This window comes from Motacilla alba, chromosome 3, assembly GCF_015832195.1.
Source record: "Motacilla alba alba isolate MOTALB_02 chromosome 3, Motacilla_alba_V1.0_pri, whole genome shotgun sequence".
Lineage (NCBI taxonomy): Eukaryota > Metazoa > Chordata > Aves > Passeriformes > Motacillidae > Motacilla > Motacilla alba.
The window spans coordinates 12370936-12393003 of NC_052018.1; the positions used below are offsets into that span (position 1 = coordinate 12370936).

At 38.4% G+C, this 22068-nt stretch overlaps 1 protein-coding gene across 8 annotated transcripts in view; it reads left to right on the forward strand.

Annotated features, from left to right (window-relative positions):
• CYRIA (CYFIP related Rac1 interactor A) overlaps nt 1-2638 on the forward strand; it is a 55980-nt gene extending 53342 nt beyond the window's left edge. For 5 of the 8 annotated variants that reach the window (XM_038131335.1, XM_038131334.1, XM_038131340.1 and 2 more), the window contains one exon: nt 473-2638. In XM_038131335.1, coding sequence (XP_037987263.1) covers nt 473-536 — 64 coding nt within the window. In that variant the 3' untranslated portion in view covers nt 537-2638. The remainder of the gene's footprint in view (nt 1-472) is intronic. The other 3 variants (XM_038131338.1, XM_038131339.1, XM_038131337.1) reach the window with 1 other exon arrangement.
• Nucleotides 2639-22068: the final 19430 nt, after the last annotated feature.

The window sequence follows — 22068 nt, forward strand, 5'->3', positions numbered from 1 at the left end:
CTTGGGTTTAAACGGAAAAAAAAACCACACTGAAGCTCTTCAGTCCTCTCAGAAGATTAACGAAAACTGCTTAAAATCATAGATTATGCCAAAATTCAGTCTAGATTCCTAAGTGATTTTAGTATTTACCATATTTCTTACATCTTTTCATGATTTTGCTTATTTTGAGGCTTTTAGCTAGAAAAAATGAGAGATAATTTTGACCCAAGATTATGACAATGTCATAGACAGATACCAAAGAGGATTTAGCCACATTTCTTCACCTTTTAGCAGGGAATAATTTATTGCATAGGATATTTAGAAGATAAAGAGCACGAGATTCTTGGCAGTTAAATTCCAGTGATCAGTAGAGGAACATGTAACTTCCTCCTTTGTGTAACTGAACTGTGCTGATTTTAAAAACAGGCTCAAGTGTTCAGACTTCCTATCTCTGTTCATTTTATAAATTATTGTTTTAACTTGTGATTTCTAGGTTCACTACAAAACACCTGAATGATGAATCTACTTCAAAACAAATTCGAGCTATGCTGCAGTAGTGTCCACAGACAAGTAGATGTTTGTATTGATCACAGAAGATGTGTATGTTTACATAATTTAATACAGTTTGATGTTAATACTTGTGTGTATTTACATAACCATTTTCTTCACATTGCTAAAATATATGAATCTGTTCATAACCTGCCTGACTTTATATAGTGCAACCTAAGTTTTTATTCTAGTCTTTATCTTTTGACTTTTAAAATACTTTTTTACTTAGATACTTCAGTTAAGACAGTTTATCTGTGCATTTTAATCCTTAAACATCTTCTCTATCAGAGAAGTAGTAGTGAAGACAAAATGGAAATCAAACTGAAATGTCACAGGTACCACAGAAAATGAACTTTAAAGAAAAATAAAGTTAATATAAGAGATAGCAAAATTCATTTGGTATGTTTTGAAGAACATGTGCACAGTTTTTTGGACAGTTTTAGGATCTTGTCCAACTAGTATGAATAGGAGAATACCTGAATGTTCATCACTCATAAAATGCATTGTCTTTCCTGTAATAAGTGGAGATCCACCTAATTTTATGGATTATGTGCTGTCTGGCATCCAAAAATGTATTTCAAACAAGTAATTTTACCTTTTTAATTAAGTATAACCCGTACCTTTCAACAACTGAGGAAACTGATATCCTTTTTTCAGATGCAGTATAAATAAACAGAAAATATGCTTAAAGATCATTGACAGATTTTGAAAACTCTGTATAATTTTATTAGATTTAGAAAGGAAAGGGAAAATACTAATGCCTTGACTTAACTGGAAAAGGTTTGTCAGTGTAAATATATCACAGTGAACATTTAACTACCAGACAGCTCTAGCCAGTAATTTTTTGGCTGATCTAAACTATTACACTCTTCTGTAGCAAACTTCCCTGGTTTCATATCGGCTGCATCAGGCTAAGGATGGTTTAAAATTAAGAGCTGATCTGTTCTTAGGAGCTCCATTAAGTTCCTGGTAGTGTTATTCATTAGATGACTCAGTCAACACAGAAATATTTATCAGCTGACTGCTCTTCACTGGCTTTTGAGATGTGATTGATACTTCAAGAAGTTAAGTTACTTGCTGAGTTGTTTGTTCTTGCTTTCTGGTAAATTTTCCAGTTAATGGAATAGAAATACTTTGCCAAAAGCAGCAAAGTGCTCATGTTCTGTTATGTGTGTCTAGTGGGTGGTCTGCAGTTGCTGTACATATTCTTGCAGAGGTCACGTTCAGAAAATGTGTTTGATTTTGTGTACTTTGCTTGCATGTATGTGTGGAAACTCCAGTGCTTGTGCACAGATTCAGATTTGTATTTGCTTATCCCCATATAGGTAAATCAGGGTTTGTGTGCTTTCACTGGAATTTTCATGCACATCTCTTCTAAAAACATTACCTTAAGACTTTGAAGATGCATTTGGTCCGCTGGAACTGGGCTGCACTGTGACAAACTGTGTCATTGAACTCAGTCCTTAAACAGTATTAATGTCACAAGTTCTCTGGAGTAGGGATTAACTTGAGAGCTTATTTCTGAGCAGAGCAACCCCTGTGAGGTTTCTCAGACCTGATCAGAACCCACAGGTGCCAATGTCATGCGTGTTCTGATGCTGGACAGCACCACAACTCCAGCATTCATGTCACACCCCTGCAGGTGCGGCTTCCAGTTGCTATCTTGTTGTTGGGGAGGGAGTTAGAATTCACTCACATTAGATCTTTTTCTTTTTCTGAAAGCAATGACAACACTTTTTTCACAGTAGTAAATCCACTGTTTACAGGCTCCATTTTTAATGGGAGGACATTTAAAAATGTATGTTAGGGAAAATCCTGCTTTGTTCATAGTCACTTCCAGTTAGGTAAATTAGGTGGATGACAGGCCATTCTGTTGAGCTTTGGTAACTGAAGTTAATATATGCTTACCTGCAATTTTTTGTCAAACAATGAAGTCTTATCTTTAAGTAGCCCAGAGAAAAACTATTTGTCACTTGTATAATAAAAATGTAAACCTTAAAGAATTCTGTGAGTTGTCATGTGCTGTTTGTGAAGTCATGGGATTTCTTGGCCTGCTTTGATGTTTTTGTACAGAAGTTTGTTTGAAATAATAAAAAATTTGGTACAGTAAGCTTTGGGACTCCCTATATTTAGTGACAACATAAACAGTTTGAGAAATACCTTATTTAAAGTTTTGGATCATATAGTAGTCCTAAAAGCACTTATTTCACTTGTGTGCTGCAACAGTATAACCTCACATCACTTAAAAAAATTTGTGGTTTTTTGACATATATTAGCACTTGTTTGACATCATGGCCAAGGGGAATTGTTAATACTGCTGTGGGCATAAATCCCATCTCTGACTTCTTTATCTTCACATTAGTCATCCTGACCTATGGGGGCCATCTCAGGTTGTGATTATAATCAATAAGGTTATCAGATGATTATTCATGTAATTGTAAGATAAATTCAAATTAATAACTTTTGGAAGAAGATCTGTATAGACTAATGATCAAAGTTATTGATCTCCATTTTGTCAATGCTTCTTCTCATTTTGTCTCCTTGTTGTGTAAGAGTACATGTTTGTGGTATTATAAATATTTAAGTTTCATAATGACAGTAGTTCAGAATGCTCATAAATGAGTGTAAATAGTTGGATTCAGAAGAGCCCTAAGAATTTTGCTAATTTTGTGGTGGAATAAAATACTATTTTAGGTTTGTATGAATTTGAAAGACTAAGATTTGTCACCTTGAACAACAGAATGTGTTTGAAACATAATTTATGACTTCTAAGCTTTCTGCTGCTACTGAGTGGCTGTCATGAAAGATAGCTTCTGAAATTGCATTTACTGGTCGCTGGTAGACCACATCACTCAGATAAATTGTCTTCATTTTCCATGTCTACTAAAATTTACAAACCAACAAGAAGTCCTCTCTGTGTTGCTTGCTCTGTTGTATTTCAGCTAAATCTGAACTGGAAGTAAGACATAAATTCTTCATATGACATGATCTGTCCTCCTCCTCCCCCATTTATTTCTTGAGCAGTTTGGTGTAATCAATATATTCCTATGACAATACAGTGCCAGTTCAGTAGATTCCCATTTGGGAAATGGAGCATCACATTTTCATGCCACATGTGAACCAAAGCAGTACAGATGTCCATTTCTCATTCTGTCAAGGTCCCTCTGAATGGCAGCACAACCATCTGGTGTCTCAACAGCTCCTCCCAGTCTTGTATCAGCTGCAAAATTCCTGAGGGTCATTCTGCCCCATCCTCTGGCTCATTTATGAATGTGTTAAATAGTATTGATCCCAGTCCAACCACAGGGGAACACCACTACTGACTGTCAATATGCATTTTGTGCTGCTGATGACATCTCCTTTGAGCTTAGGGTGCAGCCAGTTCTCGGTATACCCCACTGCCAATTTATCTCATCCAGAGTTCACCAGTTTGCCTGTGAGGAAGTTAAAGTGCCAGAAGCCTTGAAGTCAAGATAAACAAGACATCGGCCAGCTCACTCCACATTTATGGTGCATCCCATCAGATCCCACTAATTGTGTAGGTCTGCCTTGTTTAAGTGTTCCCACCCTGATGCCTGATCTGCCCAGAGTCAAGTCTTTCTTGCTCCAGACTTTCTGGTTTCAGAGGCCTGGGATTCCTGAAGGCAAATCCTCCCCTTAAAAGACTGAGGCAAAGTGGACACTGAATTCCTTGATCTTTTCTGTATTCTCTGTCACAGGTCCCATAGCCCATTTAGTAGCAGGCAGACATTTTCTGTACCTTTCCTGTTGTTGCTACTAAACATATAGAATTCCTTTTTTATTGACCTTCATGTCCTTCACCAAATTTCACTTCAGAAGGGCCTTGGCTTTCCTAAGTCCAGCCATGCCATCTTTGCTTGGTTTCATGCTTGTCAGGAAGGACCTGTCTTGAATTTGGAGGAGGTGATCTTTGAAAGTAAGCCAGCTCTGCTCTCCTGGACAAATCTCTCTGGGGTTGTATTCTATGCAATGCTTCCAACCAGATCCCTGAACAAGCTAAATTGAAATTCCCAAGTCTTTTTTGTAAATCATCTTGCGGCTGTGTAGTCAGAAATATGCTTTTAATGTTTTTGGACTGTTAGAAGTGTTCTGTGAACATCAAAAGTCAAGAAATACAAAATCTTGCATATCCAAAAGTTTGCTTGTGGTTGGAAATAGTTGGGAGAGGTAGGACACTAATTACTGTTTCCTTGCCTCAGATGAACTCTCTTATCCAAAATTACAGAATCTATTACTTCGTACTGTGCAGCACACTAGGTAACAGTGCAAGTGAGCAGGCTGAGGCAGTGACATGAATTTGAATTGCCAATAAGAGAACAAAACCCAGTTTTGGTTAAAAAGCCAGTATAGCAAACTAGTATTTTAATGTAGCAGTCTGTAATGCTTCCTGCTACAGACTAATACATGTGAATTCCTGGCTGCCACATAATCCAGATTCAGCAAACACAGAAGTTTTTCATAAGGATTTGAGTCAAATATAACTCCACTGACTTCAATAGAGCTTTCTGATTGACACAGGTGTAAACAATGCCCTTTGTCTTTTCTCAGTTGTGGCCTTTGACCCAGGTTGCTTATTACTGAGCAAATTGAGTCTTCTCCTTGTGAGGATCAATGGCGTAACATGATAGTCTTGCAGAGATCTCCTGTGCTTGACTGCTTTGAAAATAAAGCTAAAATTAACAATGTAGTAGGTGTTCTAGAAAATAACTATATAGTTAAAGTACAGGCCACCAAGCACTATTCCCTAGTTTAAGAGGAAGAAACATTATTTTCCAGCACATGTTAGTTTGGATTCAAGCTGGAATTAATATAACTCTCTTGTCTTGGGTATTTTGCCTGTTGACAATTAAATATGTAGACTTAGGTATTAAGAACTTGACATATCTTGACATTTTAAAATTGCTCCCAGAACTTAAAGGTTAGACTATTTGTATGTGGCTTGAGTCAAAAGTGCTTTTGTGGCTTGTGATAATTCTCCATTTCATGTAAGGTGGAGATTGTTTTGTTTCTGTTTTCTTTTTGTTTGGTTTTGGTTTTGTTTGGGCAATTTTTTTTTGTATTGCATACGAGGCTGTGTTAAACTACAGGCACTTTGACTATTAAACTCAGGCTTAAATAATGTACAGCATCAGAGCTCAAAGGCTCTTTAATAGAAACCTTCCCAAACTAGATGCCTTACAGGGGAGTTGAATTAGGTTTCTAAGATTAATTTACTGAACAGGTAAATGTGTTCTAGTTACTGAGATACTGAATATATCAATATACGACTGAAGCAGGTATTACATCTCTAGGGAAATTTTTAGTTTGGGGAAAGAAAAGTTGTGTTATATAGCCAACCTAATTAAAAGATTTTGTGGAGATTTTTGTTGTGTATCAAATTAAATGAAGATATTTGTTCTGAGTAATTTTGAATTCCCCATATTCAGGTATATATTCATAGTAATAGCTATGATACTTATACAATGAGAGATTTTTTGTAGCCTGTTTGCAGCTGTGTTTTGAAACTACAGAGTGAATGCCACATTTGTTTTACACAGCCTGTCAGATTGACATTTGCTTTATTAAATTTGAAGCTTAAGATTCCTTTTGTTCAGTGGTTTCAGATTCACATAGAGACCCACTGTTCTGATTATATATTGTACAATTGTAATTAATTTAGATACACAGATAAGACCAATTTTTTCTTCTTTATTCTTGTAATTTGCAATATAATTGACCAGAGTTTAAAATGATACAAGTTTAGGTTAAATAGAATCAGCAAAAGTAAATGCATGCTACATGAAAATTACTTTAAGCATTTTGTTGAAAAATATTACTTCTGAGACAAGATTATTTTATAAACGAGTAATAGTATTTTTGTATTTTGTTTTTTTCAAATAGAAACTGAGGGTTTACTGTTACAGATATTGCCTGAGTATGTGAGTAGTTTAAATCAAGAGGTGCAGTGTAACTGAGCTGAGAAAAGACAACAATTTTGTTAGAGTTTGACACAGGTGCCCAAGAAACTGATCTCTGTTCATGTTGGAAAGTTAGAGATTCCTCAGTTCTTTCATACTGATTAAATTAGAAGAAAAAAAATTCATTTGTCTTTGACCCCAAGTAAAATTTGAAATGCCATACTTAATAAAAATTAGTCAGTCTAACAAGCAAACATTGTGAGTTTTAGCTTTGAAAGGCACAGGCTTCAATTTAATTCAGATTATTTTCATGCCAGGTACTAGTAGGAACATTACCACGTGAAACAAAAGGCCCAGAAAACAGCAGAGATTTGGCCTTGCCAAAGTCAGTCTGGGGTTTTGCATGTATGTGAAAAGTTCAATTCTCCTGGGGCTTTCATTCAATTGTATCACAGCTGTATTGGAAAATTCTGCTGGAAGAATTCTGGGACACCCATGACTTTATGGGTCAAAAAGCATAAAAATGAAAGATAGTGTTCTAGACATGGCAATATCAGGTCATTTACCTCCATGATCTTAAGAGCAAAGTGAAACTAATTCATGGTCATAATACTGGTATCAGAGTTCCTAAAATGTCATCCTCTCGCCTTCTTTTTAAGGGCAGTAATGTATTTTTTTTAATTCTCTTTTCAAAATTAGAAAATGTATTTTTTGCCTCCATTTTAAATAGATCAGTTCTTCCACAGCTTTGCTTATATAGATATTAACCTGATACACTGTTTGAAGCACGGAGTTTTTTATCCTGCCTGATACAAACCTCTTGAAAAAACAGGTGACAGGTGTTACAGGCTTACTCCTGGGATATTTCAAAGCAGAGCACTTGGAACAGCCATAGGTTTTAAATGCTTGAGGTAGCAAATTATACCACATACGCAGTCCTCCAAAGGGCATGGAGAGAAAGACCTCTAAAGACCCTTGTTCTTTGTGTTAGGGTAGACTAATTTGTCCTCAGAAACTATAGAATGGTTTGAGTTGGAAGGGACATTAAAATTCATCCAGTTCTGACCACCCTGCAGTGCTCAGGGACACCTCCTGGTAGACTAGGTTGCTCGAGAGCCCCATCCAACCTGGCCCTGAACACTTCCAGGGATGGGGGCATCCACAGCTTCTTTGCACAACCCTGTTCCAGTGTCTCGCCACCTTCACATTAAAGAATTTCTTCCTAATACCTAAACTGAACCTACTGTGTTTGAAACCATTCCTACCTGTCCTGTCACTTCAGTCTCTTGTAAAAACTCCCGTCTATTTTGGTGGCTTCCTTCAGGTGCTGGAAGACCACATTTAGGTCATCTCGGAGCCTTCTCTTTTCCAGGCTGAGCAATTCCAACTCTCTCAACTTTTCCCTGAAAAGAGATACTCCATCCATCTGATCATCTTGGTGGCCTCCCCTGGACTCACTCCAACATATCCATGTCCTTCCTGTGCTGGGGACACAGAGCTGATGCAGCACTGCAGGTGGGGTCCCACCAGGGCAGAACAGAGGGGCAGAATCCCCTCCCTCACCTGCTGCCCACACTGCTTTGGATGCAGCCCAGGACATTTGTCATTCTGGGCTGCAAGGGCACATGGCTGGGTCATGTCCAGCCTCTCACCCACAGCACTCCCAAGTCCTTCTTGGCCAGGCTGCTCTGGATCTGTTCATCCCCCAGCCTGGAGTGATACCTGGGGTTGCCTCAACCCTGGTGCAGCACCAGCACTTGGTCTTGTTGAACGTCATGAAATTCCCATGGGCCCCATTTTCTGTCTCTCCACTGTTGCCTGTGGAGATCCTGGGTTATTACCTTGGATGAAATGCCAGCTCTTACACTCATCTTCAGGCAGGGCAACAAAGCATCTAAGTGTTCTCAGTATCTGAAAGTTTTTTGCTTTGAGCAGTATCTGTTGCTATCCTGTTCTGGGATTTCTGCAACAGCAAGAGGGAGGCAACACAAGCAGCATTATAAAATAAATGACATGGTTTTCATTCTAATTTAGTTTATCTTTGAGGATCTGATTCAAAGTCTGTTTGAGTCATTAGCTTTCAAATTGCCAAGCTGAAAATAAACCTTAAAAAGGTCAAGCAAAACTTCTTCACTCTTACGAGTGGTACCTTTTTCTTCATGTGTGCTTATAAATCATCTTCTCTGTCTAGTAGCACTCAGCTACCTGACAGCATCACCAGCAATGCTAATTTCCTCAACAGGGGTCAGCAGTTCAACCTTACTGGGTTACTAGGAACTCCTTTGACTTACTCTCTCTGGTCTCTTCCATCTGTATCCACTTAGAATAAATGTCCTCTAAATACCATGTTTTAAGGCATGTTACCTTACATTTGCCAAATCACAAGTTTTTGCTCTGCCGCAGTATTGGAGAGTTACCCAGCATTTCTTTAGTAAGGTCTGGGTACAATTCTGCACTCATTGTATGTCTAAATAACAAGAATCCTAATTGTAATTGCAAGTAATTTTTAATTCTAATTACAAATAATTGTTCAAATTGAACTATTCAATAGATAATCAAAGCATTTACATCAGCAACAGTATGCAACAACTCATAAAATTGCAGAGCTTTTTTATCACATAGATTCTAGAAACAACAGCACTTGCTAAAATAAAACTAAACAATAAATATAAATAATATCTATTTATATTATTATATTCTGGGGATTTGCTTGCATTTTGAAACAAATATATTCCCCATTTTATGCCCATTACTGTGTTTGTTTTCTTTGAGATATAAGGAGTGTTTGCTGATAGAACCAGGTCTAAGTGTGGATTCTAGAGCACACAGGAAAGATTTGCTCCTGAAACCACTCCAAAACTTTTCCTCATCCTAGCAAAGAATAGTAAACATTCAACTCAGCTGGAGATTTCAGCATTGAAACAAACCACTGTTCAATAACAGCTTTCAAAAAATACTGATATTTTGCATTGGAATCCACTGAAGAAATTTACACACTACTGATGGAAAAAAAATTACAAAATAATTAAAATTTGAGCTTTAGCTTGCATTCAGTAGAAAGACTCTATGAATCTTGTCTGACCAGCTTTAAGCTGACTTTTCATGATTACCTTTGTTTTGATCAGATCAGGTGCAGCTAAACATACAGCTCATTCTCAAATTTATTGTGATGGTATAAGTGAGAATTTAAGTAAAGTTGGGGGACTAAATTGTTTAATAAGAGTGAAATTACTTTTATTGCTTATATTTTTCCCTGAGTTAGACTTGATTACTATAAACTGCAAACATTCTGCCAGTCCTGGGCAAAGAACTCTCTGCTGGCATAATCCCATTAATATAAGTGTCCTAGACATAAAAACCAGCCTTTATCACACATGTGGTGTGTTACATGAAGCAAAGGCTTTCATGTGCTATTTATACATCATGAAATGCAAGACAGCATAGGGAGGGACAGAATTTGGCCCTTAGTTTAATCTTATTAGGCAATTATTTTTTTCTGGGCTTTCACTGTGAGACAGATTTCTCCCTTATTACAAGTCCTACTCTGGCAACTTTTTTTTCTCCTTTACTTAAATTTCATAGAACTTTTCTTTTACTTCTACTCAGATCTGCCTTTTTCTTACAGAGGAGGAAAACTAAGAGACTGGTCTGTTATCTCACATTTCAGTTAAGTCTAACATATATTTGCTTAGGGGTAAAAAAGGTTGAGGAAAAAAGGGAAATGTCAAAAATGAATAATAAATGGCATATAAACAGAAGCAGATTTTCTGTGATATGTTACCCCTGATAAACTTGATAATGTTTCCCAAATGTTTTGCCTTGGTTCAAATCCAAATCTACTGGTCAGGTTTTACGTGCTATTTTTAATTTTACTGCTTAAAAAACTTTACATCATCTTGTAGGAATTCCCTCCTACTGCATAGCTGTATCTAGTTATTTGTAGGTTAAAATTCATCTTAATATAGATTCATATAAAACATGTGTCACCACAGAGGCAGCAAAAAGGCAGATCTGGGTGGGTAAAACAAGCTGGATTTGCAAGGAAACTCTTTTTTCTTTTTAATGAAATATGTTTTCCTTTGAGGTCACTCTGCTGTTTGATATTGTAGACTCCAAGGTCTTTCCATTCAGTAAACTTTCCTTGCCCTTTAAACAGTGAAATCAGAACGTGAGAGGTGAATGCAAACAACCAGAGACAGGGAGACCTGGAAATATTTAAGATCCACAAAAAGCCTCTAGAACTAGGCAGTGAACTTGAGACATTGCAGAGCAGTTCAGCTTTTTGGAATGTTTAAAAACAGAGACTGTTTCCTATAAGCATTGACTTGGTAGAGGTACTCTGCTTCTACATTGATAGTAGTGGAGATATTTATAGAGAAAGAAACTTTCTCAACATAAAATATTAAAAATGTGTAAGCATTAAAACGGATGGAGAAAGGAAAAGAATTATGCTTCCAGTGGCACAATACTGAGATGAGAAAACAGAACCCTTGGTAACAGAAGAGCTTTGTAGTGCTACTTGCTGCTCAGTCCATTAGCTAGTCTTTATTCACTGTTATCCCACAGCAAGTAAGAGATATCACAGAATCACAGAATATTTGGAGTTGGAAGGGCCCCACAAGGATTATCAAGTCCAGCTCTTAAGCGAATGGCCCATATGGGGATCAAATCCACAATCTTGGTATTATTAATATCCTGCACTGACCAACTGAGCTGATCTCATATGCTGCAAGTAATATCCTTAAATATTGATTCCATGCTTCCCAGCCTTAGCTAATTGCAATATCTTCAAGTAGGTTGGGCCTGATGAACTTCATTGTAAGGAATTTGATGAAATGGGTTACCACAGAGTGTAGTTACTTCCAAAAGGGAGGTGCCATGTGCCTGCTCTTAGAAGTCAGGTAGGGGTGTGAAAACAAGCCTGCATAGATAACAGACCATGTCCAAGCAGCAGTTCCCTTAACAGAAGGAAGAAGCACAGAAGAAGCAGCAATGTCATGTTCATTTGCCTCCATGAGGCTTTTGATACTACCCCACACTGATGGCCTGTAAGCAGCTAGAGCAATGTGGTCGAGATAAATGTAGACAGGGCAAATAAACCCCCTTTCTGGTATGCAGACATTCCAGCTCTACAGGGCACAGGGTGCGGACTGAGAGCCTCCTCAGCCATGCTCCCACCCTGTGACCCAAGAACCCACAAAGGTCTGTGTACAGCTTGAGCCTTTGCTCTGTCAGTTGGGACTGGGTTATTTTGGAGGCAGAAGCAGAGCAAGGGCATGGCTGTAGTCACATCCTGCAAGTCAGCCCACTGGCCAGCGACTGCACATGTTCAATTTATTAGTAGTGATGTAGCCTTTTTGTGTAGACACTGGATCTTACTCCAGGTAACTGTGGTTCAAGGAGACAGAGCTGTTGGGTGGGGAAAAAAAATTGTTCATCCGACAGGTTTTGTATTCCATTATACTTTTTGTGTAGTTATTCCTTTAAACAAACACCAAAATCTGTTCATTTGTATCAAGGAAAATGTTCAATTAAGTGATTAATTATTAAGTGGTATTAAATAAAAATGCAGCCAGCTGATGAAATACAACCACTCCCATGGAGTCTAAAACGTAAAGCATTTGGATGTCATCTCTTGTACCTTGCACCCTGCTGGAACACCATCATTGATTTAAAATGTAGTAGTCCTGAACTTTATGAATGTTAAGGCAAAATACTAACATTCTAACAATAATATTTTTAAAGCTTCAGTAGAAATTAATGGATAAGGTTACCTTGTGCTGGGTCTCACTAGGAAAGCCACCATTTTGCCTTTATTTACCAGATCAGAGAACAGGAATAATTACGCAAGGCTGGATAATTTAATCAGTGGGTTAACAGGGCTTGCATGAATACCCTGGAGTCAGAGACTACATTTGTTTTTCTTCTTTATTTGACTGCCCTTTAACTATGAGTGGTTTGCGAAAGCTATGAATGATAATTAAATATAATCTGAGAAAGGTGATGTGTACCATAATTGAATATGGGTAAAATGTTACTCTCACTCCTATATTCCTGCTGTATAATATTTATCAGCAGATAGTCAAAATAGGTAAGACAAGAACAAATGAAAATCTAATTGTTATAATGACAGATTTAATAAACATAGATGCCAAACAACAGCAAAATTTTGTGACCCATTCTTTATCTCACTTCCATCAGTGTTTGATATTACCTGGGGATAAAAAGACTCCTCTCTTTTCAGCATAAACTGTTGAGAACAATGTTTTGGCAGCAAACTTAAGTATTACACATTTTATGAATTTCTTCCTTTTTTTTTTTGTTTGATTAGGTTTGGTTTGTTGGTTGTTGTTTTTTTTTTTTTTCTTTTTTCTCAGTATGTCTGCAGAGTAAAACCAGAGGCATGTGAGCTATGGCTGACCCAGGCTAAATGCTGAGCTGTGGAGTTCCCCATCCTGTGGCTCCCTGTGCTGCCAGCAGCCAAGGGTCTCAGGATCAGCTCGGAGGAGCTCACTGTCCCCAGCAGGGCTGACCCTGCAGTGTGTTCCTCTGGTCTTCCTGCTGAAAGGCAGGAATCTGAGCTCGGATGCATCCTGCGAAGAAGCCAAAGAAGGAAGCAGGACACAGCAGCAGTAAGAATAAAAGGAGAAAAATGAGCTATGTACAGGACTGGAGGAGAGGAAAGCAGAAAAAAAACACAGAAAGGCCTCAGACTGAGTTGGAAAAGGGAAAAATAAAGCTTTTTACAAACCACACTCCATGGAGAATGATGTGTGTGGGGCTCAGAACAAGGGTTTCCTTACTCAGATGCCTGTGTAAACATGGTTGAGGAGCCCAAGTCTCTTCTTTTGCATATTGTTTATATTTTTATGTATGACTGTTAGTTTAAATCCCATAAGAAGGCAATTCTCAAAAAAAGAAAAACAACAAACTTTTCCTGTAATCTAAAAGTTAGGAAATAAATTATTATCCCTGTGGTAAAAGCCTAAGAAGAGAAATCTTATCTGTTAGATACACATAATATTGCTCCATTCATAGTGAGAAGGTAATGGGGGCAGTGCAGTATGGAAATTATATATTCCTTGTATCCTGTTGAAGAATAGAAGGGTGCAGGTACAGTTTCTGAGTGCCTCTCTATGAAGGCAAATTCATATAAAGATAGAATGATATCTAGAGGAGGCAGCTGAGATCTCTGGTGAACTGAACCCTTCCAAAAGGTTTCCACCTGAGTAAGGTCTCCTTGAGAACTGAGGAGAGATCAGCGTCAGCTTTAATTCTGGATATACAGCAGGAGAGATGTGAAGCCGCCTAACCATGTCATTTAAGTTCACAAAAAAGTGATTTTTGCTTGGGAGAGCAGATTTTTTGCTTGTTTTGTCTCCTGCTTTGTTTGAAAAGGCAGAAGCTGGAGGCTGCAGGTGAAACAATGATAAAGAACACAGGGATTGCTACAGGTGTTTTGTGCAGTAAGCATTGGCAGCAGGTTTAGTATCGGGTCACTGACTTGTGGGACAGCCTTCTCTCTGTTTTGCTCTACTACTTAATCATAACCAAACTGGAAAGACAACCCAAAACCCACATAGGTAGCACAGAACACAGAAGTACAGGATCAAGACAGTGCAATCAGAAGTCACCATGGGCTTAAAAAAAAAACCAAAACAAAACAAAAAACAACAAACCAAAAAACCAAACACACAAAACCCACCAAAACTTCAAAGGGAGAATTAAAATCTTGTAAGTCACCTGCAATGGACATCTGTATTTCTTAAGTACAGTACTTTACTCCTATCCTGTTTAATCCTATTTCCAGTGAATTTCCCACTTGTCAAGATTTTGAAATCTGTTTCTGGTTTTCAGTGTTTATTGGGGTGCATTTGCAAGGTGCCTTTACAAAGTCTGTGGCTGAAATGACACAGCCAGGTGTCATGTCACTTCCCCATATACCATGTGCAATATCAACTCCAGCATGAATGTATCTGAGAGAAAACAGGAAAACCGCGCCATTTTTAGTAGCAAGATGCACCTGAACCTTTTTGTTGCATTCTCAGTCGTTCTTTAGTCACTCACTAATAGTCGTTCGCTATTACCTACAAATGCATTGGAAGTATTCTCTAGTCCATTTACCAGGACGTTTTTTTCTTTGGGAGAAGAAATTGACACCCACAAATCTTTTGATACACACCTGCCTTCTGGAAGTGAACTACTGATTACTGATTATTTTTCCTTTAAGAGATTCATTTAAGTGAATTATTTTGGATTAATATGGATTTTTTGTTTATTTTGTTGGGTTTTTTTAAATTTTTTATAGGCAGGTATGTCTGCAACAATGTTAATGCTAAGTTGGTAATTTCCAAGGACAAGTATTGTTTTGCACTTTTAGGGAATCCTTGGACATGAGTTTTATATGTGCAGAGATGTTAAATCAAAAAACTGTTCCTGCCAACTGTGAGGAATATATTCCTTCATCAGTCTTCAAGGATGCTGTGTCTAATTTTGAGGAACTTTTTCTCCATATCAAAACATCTCCTAATTTGGCACAAATCAGAATAGCTCTATTTAATGAGCATCTCTAATTAATCCAAGTACAGGATGTGAACTTACCTAGCACTGCATTCTGAGTCAAAATATGGACTGTTGATGCTTGAACCCTGTGGAACCATGTTGTCTGTAGGAATACTATTTTTGGTCTTCAGTTATAGAACTATATAAAAAAAGGCAAAAATAGAAGACAGGGAATATTTCAGTGTGAACTGAGGATAAAATGTAATTTTTACCCAATACTCCACAGCACCTACAGAACTACCAACTCTAGAAGTGATGATGATTGGGACCCCTGAATATCAGCAGCACCTTCATCAGTGCCAGGAAAGCTACACACACAGAACCTGCAGAATGGGTTTTAGCTGTACTAGTTTTGTGCAAAGCATGGAGGATTTTGGATGCATTGGTCTCTGAGGTCGGGTGGTAGGTGCTGCAGACTTAAAGTGTGCTCATGCACTCTGCATTCTGCTTCTTGGAGATGGTAAAATAAAGGATGGGTACACCATGCTGGCTTCCCAGTCAGAAATACCATTTCATCTCACATCCTCTTTCACCAGTCTCTGCTGGAATGGACAACAAATTCAGAAAGCTTTGTCATTCCCATGAAAAAAAGCTGCAGTGCCACTCTTTCGAAGAGAGAGATTTATCTGACTCTGAGGAAACTTTTTATTCAACTCTCAAAAAATTACACAAGAAAAATCAGGAGATGGGTAAGAGGTATGTGCAATTTCACTACAAGAAAACAAGCCTTTTACCAGGGAAGACCCTGGTTTTGGAGGAAAGAGACCTTACATGTATGGGTGTGAGCCAAGCTGTGATCTTTGGCATGGTTTATTTACAAGCACAGAGGTCATCAGACACATATTTCCCACTTCTTTAATGTCCAATCTGCAGATCAAGTTGAAGAAAGGTGAGTTGCATTTCCCCCCTCTTCTCCATCAAATGGAATGTGTGTGGTGGGGGTAGGACTGCTGTGGCTTATTTTGCATAGGCAAAATAATATAGCATTTTGCATGACTGGGTCTGAGATGAGGGAGACTGACATGGCAGAGTTTGCATCCATATCCATATAACGGTAATAGTTAAGCAACATATTTGGGTGTATCTGCCTTAATTTTTTTATTTATATCAGGGGAATGGAGTCTTTGAAGCAGGTCTCTGACCCATGTGGTGGAATTATCTTGGAGAACACAAAAAAACCCCTACTTTTCCCTGATAACAAACCAGGTGATGTGCTCCAAAAGTTTGCTTCACAGCTCTGGCTTCTCATGACCATTCATTTCACGTCACCAAAATAGATCTGTCTTATCTAAAACCTCCAAAATGTGCATACAGGGGACGACATCATGTCAGCACCACAAATTTTGCTTTACAGATTCACTCCTTTTCAGCCACAAAAGAAAATTGGGTCAAATCCATTATTATTTAGCACTAGTCAGAGCTTTAGTATACACTTATTACAATGCTTTGTACCACAGTCAACTGGACATGGTGATAAAATGCTCAGCCACTTGTCTGATCTCTCAGCAATCAGAGGAAGATGTAACAGAGAATTATACCAAAAACTAGAAAAGTCCAGTTCCCTACAACCAGGTGGACTCCTGCCTGTGAATGTCAGTGAGTAAAGCATGCTACTATACAGCAGCTTGCTTCCAAATTAATTTCATAAAAATGAACTTCCCTTTAAAATTCTGCTGTTGCAGTGTTGAGTAATAAAAAAAAGTCTCACCATTCTGTAAAACTTAGCATTCCTAGGAAACCAGCCTGAAGTTTTGCCCATGTCTGGAAGTGTGCTTCACTGGAGGCAATTTCACCCAGCTGACTGAGCTGGGATCCTGTTTAGGGTGATCATCCCAAAGGGCCAAAACCCAGATTCTTTCTCCACTTTTTCCCATGTTCATCTTCTTATTTCTAGCAGTTGCTTGTAATTATTTCCAAGTGTGGAAGTCTAATAGGGTGAAATAATGCAGAACCTTTTGCTGTCAGCAGCAACCTGAACTAATTCTGCTTTATTAGCATTGTGCAGGATAATTTCTTGCCAAACTGTAAAGGCTTCCTTGGGAATATTTCTAACAAAATCTTCTAGAAGTTGGTTTCATCATGAGGTACAGATGTTTTCCAAATTCTGTACTGTATATATTCTGTCAGAAATATTTAACAGCTGATTGTAATCTCATTAGGCAATTTCAGTAATCCAAAACTAATATATGTGTATAGAAAATAACTCATAGCAAAGTTTTTCATCAGTAAGAAGCGTAAGGACCAAGTTGGAGTTTTAGCACATGGGCAGGGACTGTACACAGAAGGATCAGGTACTATAATTTATGGGAGCATATTATCAAGGCTATTAAAAATAAGTAACTTTTATCAATGCAGGTAGCCAAACATTAATGGCATGATGTTATACCATATGGTAGTGTTCCTCAGAAAATGGGATAAATGTTGCACAATTCTGCCATGTGAATAGTTTAATTAGAACCATGAGGAGCACATGAATGACAAAGCAAGCGGGTTTTTAATTGTAATTTAATATTTTGGCTATGCTCAACACTGCTTCTCTGAGTCATAGTGAGGAGAGGTATTCCCAGGGTTTCTGTTCAGCTCTATTCACTCATCCAAGTCAAATCCTTTGGACTGGATCCAGCAGCTTTACACCAGTGCAAGTTCTGCCTGCTGGAAATGTCAAGATCACCTGTGATTTCAAAGATCTGATGTACTTGCAAACAGTTGCACTCCAGCACCCCAACAGCCTCTTTAAAGCTGATCTCAGGAATGCCGAAATCCAGCACCAGAAAGTGAGCATGTTAAAGGGTGGTGCAGGAGGAACCTGTAAGGCAGCAGTTAAGGAACTTCACCAGTGTCCCAAAACTATCTCTATTAACTAATCATGGTAAAATACAAATTGTTTAAACCACTTATTAATTAATTAGAACCACTCTCACTTTCTGCAAAGTATCACAGACAATTATTCATAGATATCACCAGTTCATGCCTTAAACTGAGCACAGGAGAGTGTTTGCATCAAATTCATTGACCAGCATGGAAATGCCAGCAATGGTTTGAGAACAAGCAGTCTAAAATAATCTATTGCAAGTTATAGAAATAAAGGAATTAGGTGTTTTATTTTTTTAATATAAATCCATACAGCTTGCAGCTGATTTATTCAACAAGAAGGGTAGCATTTGGTATACAATGCCAATCAGAACTTGAATTTTTTGAAAGTCTCTCTAATACTATAATTAATTCAGTTTTTTTAAAAAATTAAAGTATCACTGCCTGAAATGACTTTACTGCGCTGCTTTTAAATGGCCTGTTTATATGCTGACAAAATCTAAATAAAATCTGACCATCAGCAATATGAAGTGCTTAATGAAATTAGCAAGAGCAGGTCTGTGTGTTTTGTGAGGTGAGGAAATTGCCAGACTTAGGAGCTAAAAGGTGATACCAGGTTTCCTTTGGAAGCTGGAGCAGTTCACCTCAACTTCCAATCTTGTTACTTTTCCAGTCCACGTAGCTGTTGTTCACTGGAGCTTTCTCACTCGGTGTTTCAGTGTTATTACCAGTGTAGCAGCCTGCATTCCTTGTTGCTCACCTGGAGTTTGGATGTGTAAGCTGTGAGCTGTGTGACACTGCAGACTAAGAGGCCTCTGTCAGTCAGTTTTGCTGGGTTTCACTGAAGTATTTTTGGGTATTGACTGCTACTTGGGCAATACTGGGTACATTGGGCAAGGTCTATCAGGAGCAAGCTCAGACCATTTCTTGTTGCTTCCCCAAGCTTCTTTGTATGTCTCTGAATCAACATCTACAGGTGCAACTACTCCACCCTATGTGCACATCAAAGATGAGCATTTAGTCCTCTCCCTAAAGCACAGTCCCCCTCCTGCCAAATCAGCTGTGCTCAGTAACTCTGTTTGCAGAGAAAGCACACACCCTTGTGCTGGTGCATTGGTATTTCTAGACTTGTTTTAATGACAACAGTTAGCAATATTCTCAATTTTGTACACATAACTCTCCATTAAACTCAACTATTTTTAAAGATCACTTCTTTTCCATTCTGCCCTTATCCACTTCCAAGGCTAATTAATTACATTATCTCTTTTATAATATTTGTACTTAATCATTCATGACCCTTCTTGTCTCATTATCTGAAATATAATAGCAAGTGAGTGAAAAAATCCAGGTTAAACTGCAGGGTAGCTCCTGCTTTCTAATCAGAGATCTTTTTTATCTTAAAAGTGGCACTACTGCTGTGCTAACAGAATTTTTAAAGCTTCAGGTTGTTTTTTTTTTTCTTAGCAAGTATGAGTTTTAAGTACATATCTAAGAGAACTTTAGATACTTCAGAACATCAATAGGGCTACAAAGATGAGCAGGGGAGGGGAGCTTCTCTCTTAGAAGGAGCAGCTGACAGGAGACCTCATCAATGTGTGTAATTATCTGAGGGGAGGATGTCAAGAGAATGGACCAGGCTTTCCTTGGTGGTGCTGAGTAATGAGAGACAACGGGCAGAAACTGATGTACAGGAAGTTTTGCCTGAACATGAGGAAAAATTCTTTACTGTGCAGGTGACCACACACTGGAACAGATTGTCCAGAGAGGCTGTGAAGTCTCCATCACTGGAGGTATTCAAAGCTACCTGAGCACAACTCTGAATGACGTGCTCCAGGGAACCCTGCTCGAGCAGAGAGATTGGAGGACATGACCTCTAATGGTCCCTTTCAGCCTTAACTATTCTGTGATTCTGTGATCTTCAACAGTTTTGAGGGAAGTGATTGAATCACAGAGTTAAATGTTTCTGTCACTGGAGAGCTAAACAAGCTGCTGTAGAGGTGTGGATATGAACTGGACCAAAAAGTCTTTTCCTGCCAATGAGGTTAGATAGTTTCTGTCTTTTTGGACAAGAACCATGTATGTTCACAGGCTAAATTCTTCTTGAGTTAGGACTTGTGAAAGACTGGATTCTACTGTCCAGTGAAGGATGGAGCAGGAGCAATCCATCTCTTGTTCTCCTGTTCCTCTCCAAGTGTCACCCTTCCCTGAGCCTTGAGGAGTACAGTCCATAACATTTGTGCAGTAATCACATCTGATGGCAATTACAACCTCACAGCACAAGAGTACACGAGCAACAGAATGAGTAATGATTTTAAACTTTAAAATAGAGTGTAGAGTCGGGCTGGAAGGATGAGGGTGGTGGAACAATGAAACAGGTCACCCAGAGAGATTCTAGATGCCTCATCCCTGGAAACATTTAAGGTCCTGTTGGACAGGGCTCTGAGCTACCTGATGTAGTGGAAGATGCCTATTTGCAGGGGGATTGGACTAGATCACCTTTAAAGATGCCTTCCAACCCAAATTATTCAATGGTGCTAAGAGCTTATTACTGTGGATACAGTCAGCTCATGCTGGTTGACCTGAGAGCCCAAGGACAGGACTTTGTCTCTTTGGTGTTCCCAGGATTCAAATCTCCAAGGAGCTCACATGAAGAGGAGGAAGTGAGGCTACAAAAGGTCCATTGATTTAACAATGTACAAAAAGCAAAGCAAAAGCTATTTGCAAAATTCATGCCTTCTTACAAGGTCTTGAACCATCTCGTATGGAAAAGCATAAATTTCTAGGAGAAGGCTAAGAGTTCTGGAAATAAAATACAATCATGGTTTCAATCAATGTTACACCTGCATATCACCAGTATGATATGGTAACCAAACTGGAATTGAAATGCTGTGAAAAGCAAGAAATGTCTTTTTAACATGAACATTAGCCTCTTACTATTATTTTCTCACCAGTCAAAACAGGGGGGTTCTGTCTCACTTTAAGTAATTTTGCAGTAATGGGCAAAGGAATTCTTGGTTAGTGATTCTTTGGATTGTTTGGGTTTTTTTTTCCTCTGGAAACATGCTACCTTTGACATTCCTCTTTCTGGAGTTTTTCCAGTGACTTTGGTTTGTGCAATATTCACTTAATGACATGCTTTTTGAAATGCCACTGTAGAGTTTTCATTTAGAAGCTGTTGGAAAAATCCGATTTTAGTGGGAAACAATCAATAAGGTTGACAGAATGCAAGTAATGCATATATAAAAGGAAATATGATGCATTTTCAATCCATTTTTACAAGAACTAGGGAAGAATGGACTTGCAAACAGATTTCTACACTGTAGGTTTTCGCAGTGCAACTAACCCAACCAGAGGTAATTTTTGTCATTAGTGCACAGGAGGTCTGGATGCACAGGTGTCACAAACACATGCACTGTACTCTTGTGTTTCTATGCTGCTAGCTTGAATTTAGCTCAAGGTGAGACTTTGCTTCTCTTGGCCCATAAGAAGACTCAGTTCCTTACAACAGTGAGGCAGAATTGCAGCTGCAAAATACCAAAATAAGAACAAATATGAACAGCTGTGCCACTCATGAAACGTATTTCAGGGAAGGATCCAGTATTTCTTACACCTGGTGGCCCATAGAAACTTCTCCTCTCCTAGCATTTGTGTTCATAAACTTTTGATGATCACTGTAGCATAGTATATTTTTCCTCCTTAGCAATACCATTTTAAGAGTGTTCAGTGGCTTCTGCCCCCTGAGGTCACACAAAATGCCAATTACCTAGTAGTATTCCCACTCCCTGCTCCCAGCTGACTGGTGTTATCTAAAATCAAAATATTTATTGTGGATAGACTCCATGTACCATTTGCTGCAGTAGCAAAACAACAACAACAACAACAACAACAAAAAAAAAAACAAACTAAAACAACAACAACAACAAAAAATCCCAAAAAATAACACCCCAACAAATCCAAGTCCCAGAAAAAAACCCAAAACCAAACCCCAAACCCAGAAAAAACCAAAAAAAAACCACTTTTCAAGGCTTCTTTGTGTGCATAAACTTGATATTGTTTAAAAACTTTGTTGTGCTACATATTGAATAGGAGGAGAACAGATGTTCTGGTGAGAAACGTGGTCTTTTGGTGTGATATACAAGCTCCTTGTGGGGAGGCAGAGCTTAGAAACAGAACTACTGAAAGTAGTGCTCAGCATTTACTGAGGCTGTTCTCTTGACAGCTGAAGGATGTCTTTTTTAACTCAGGAGAT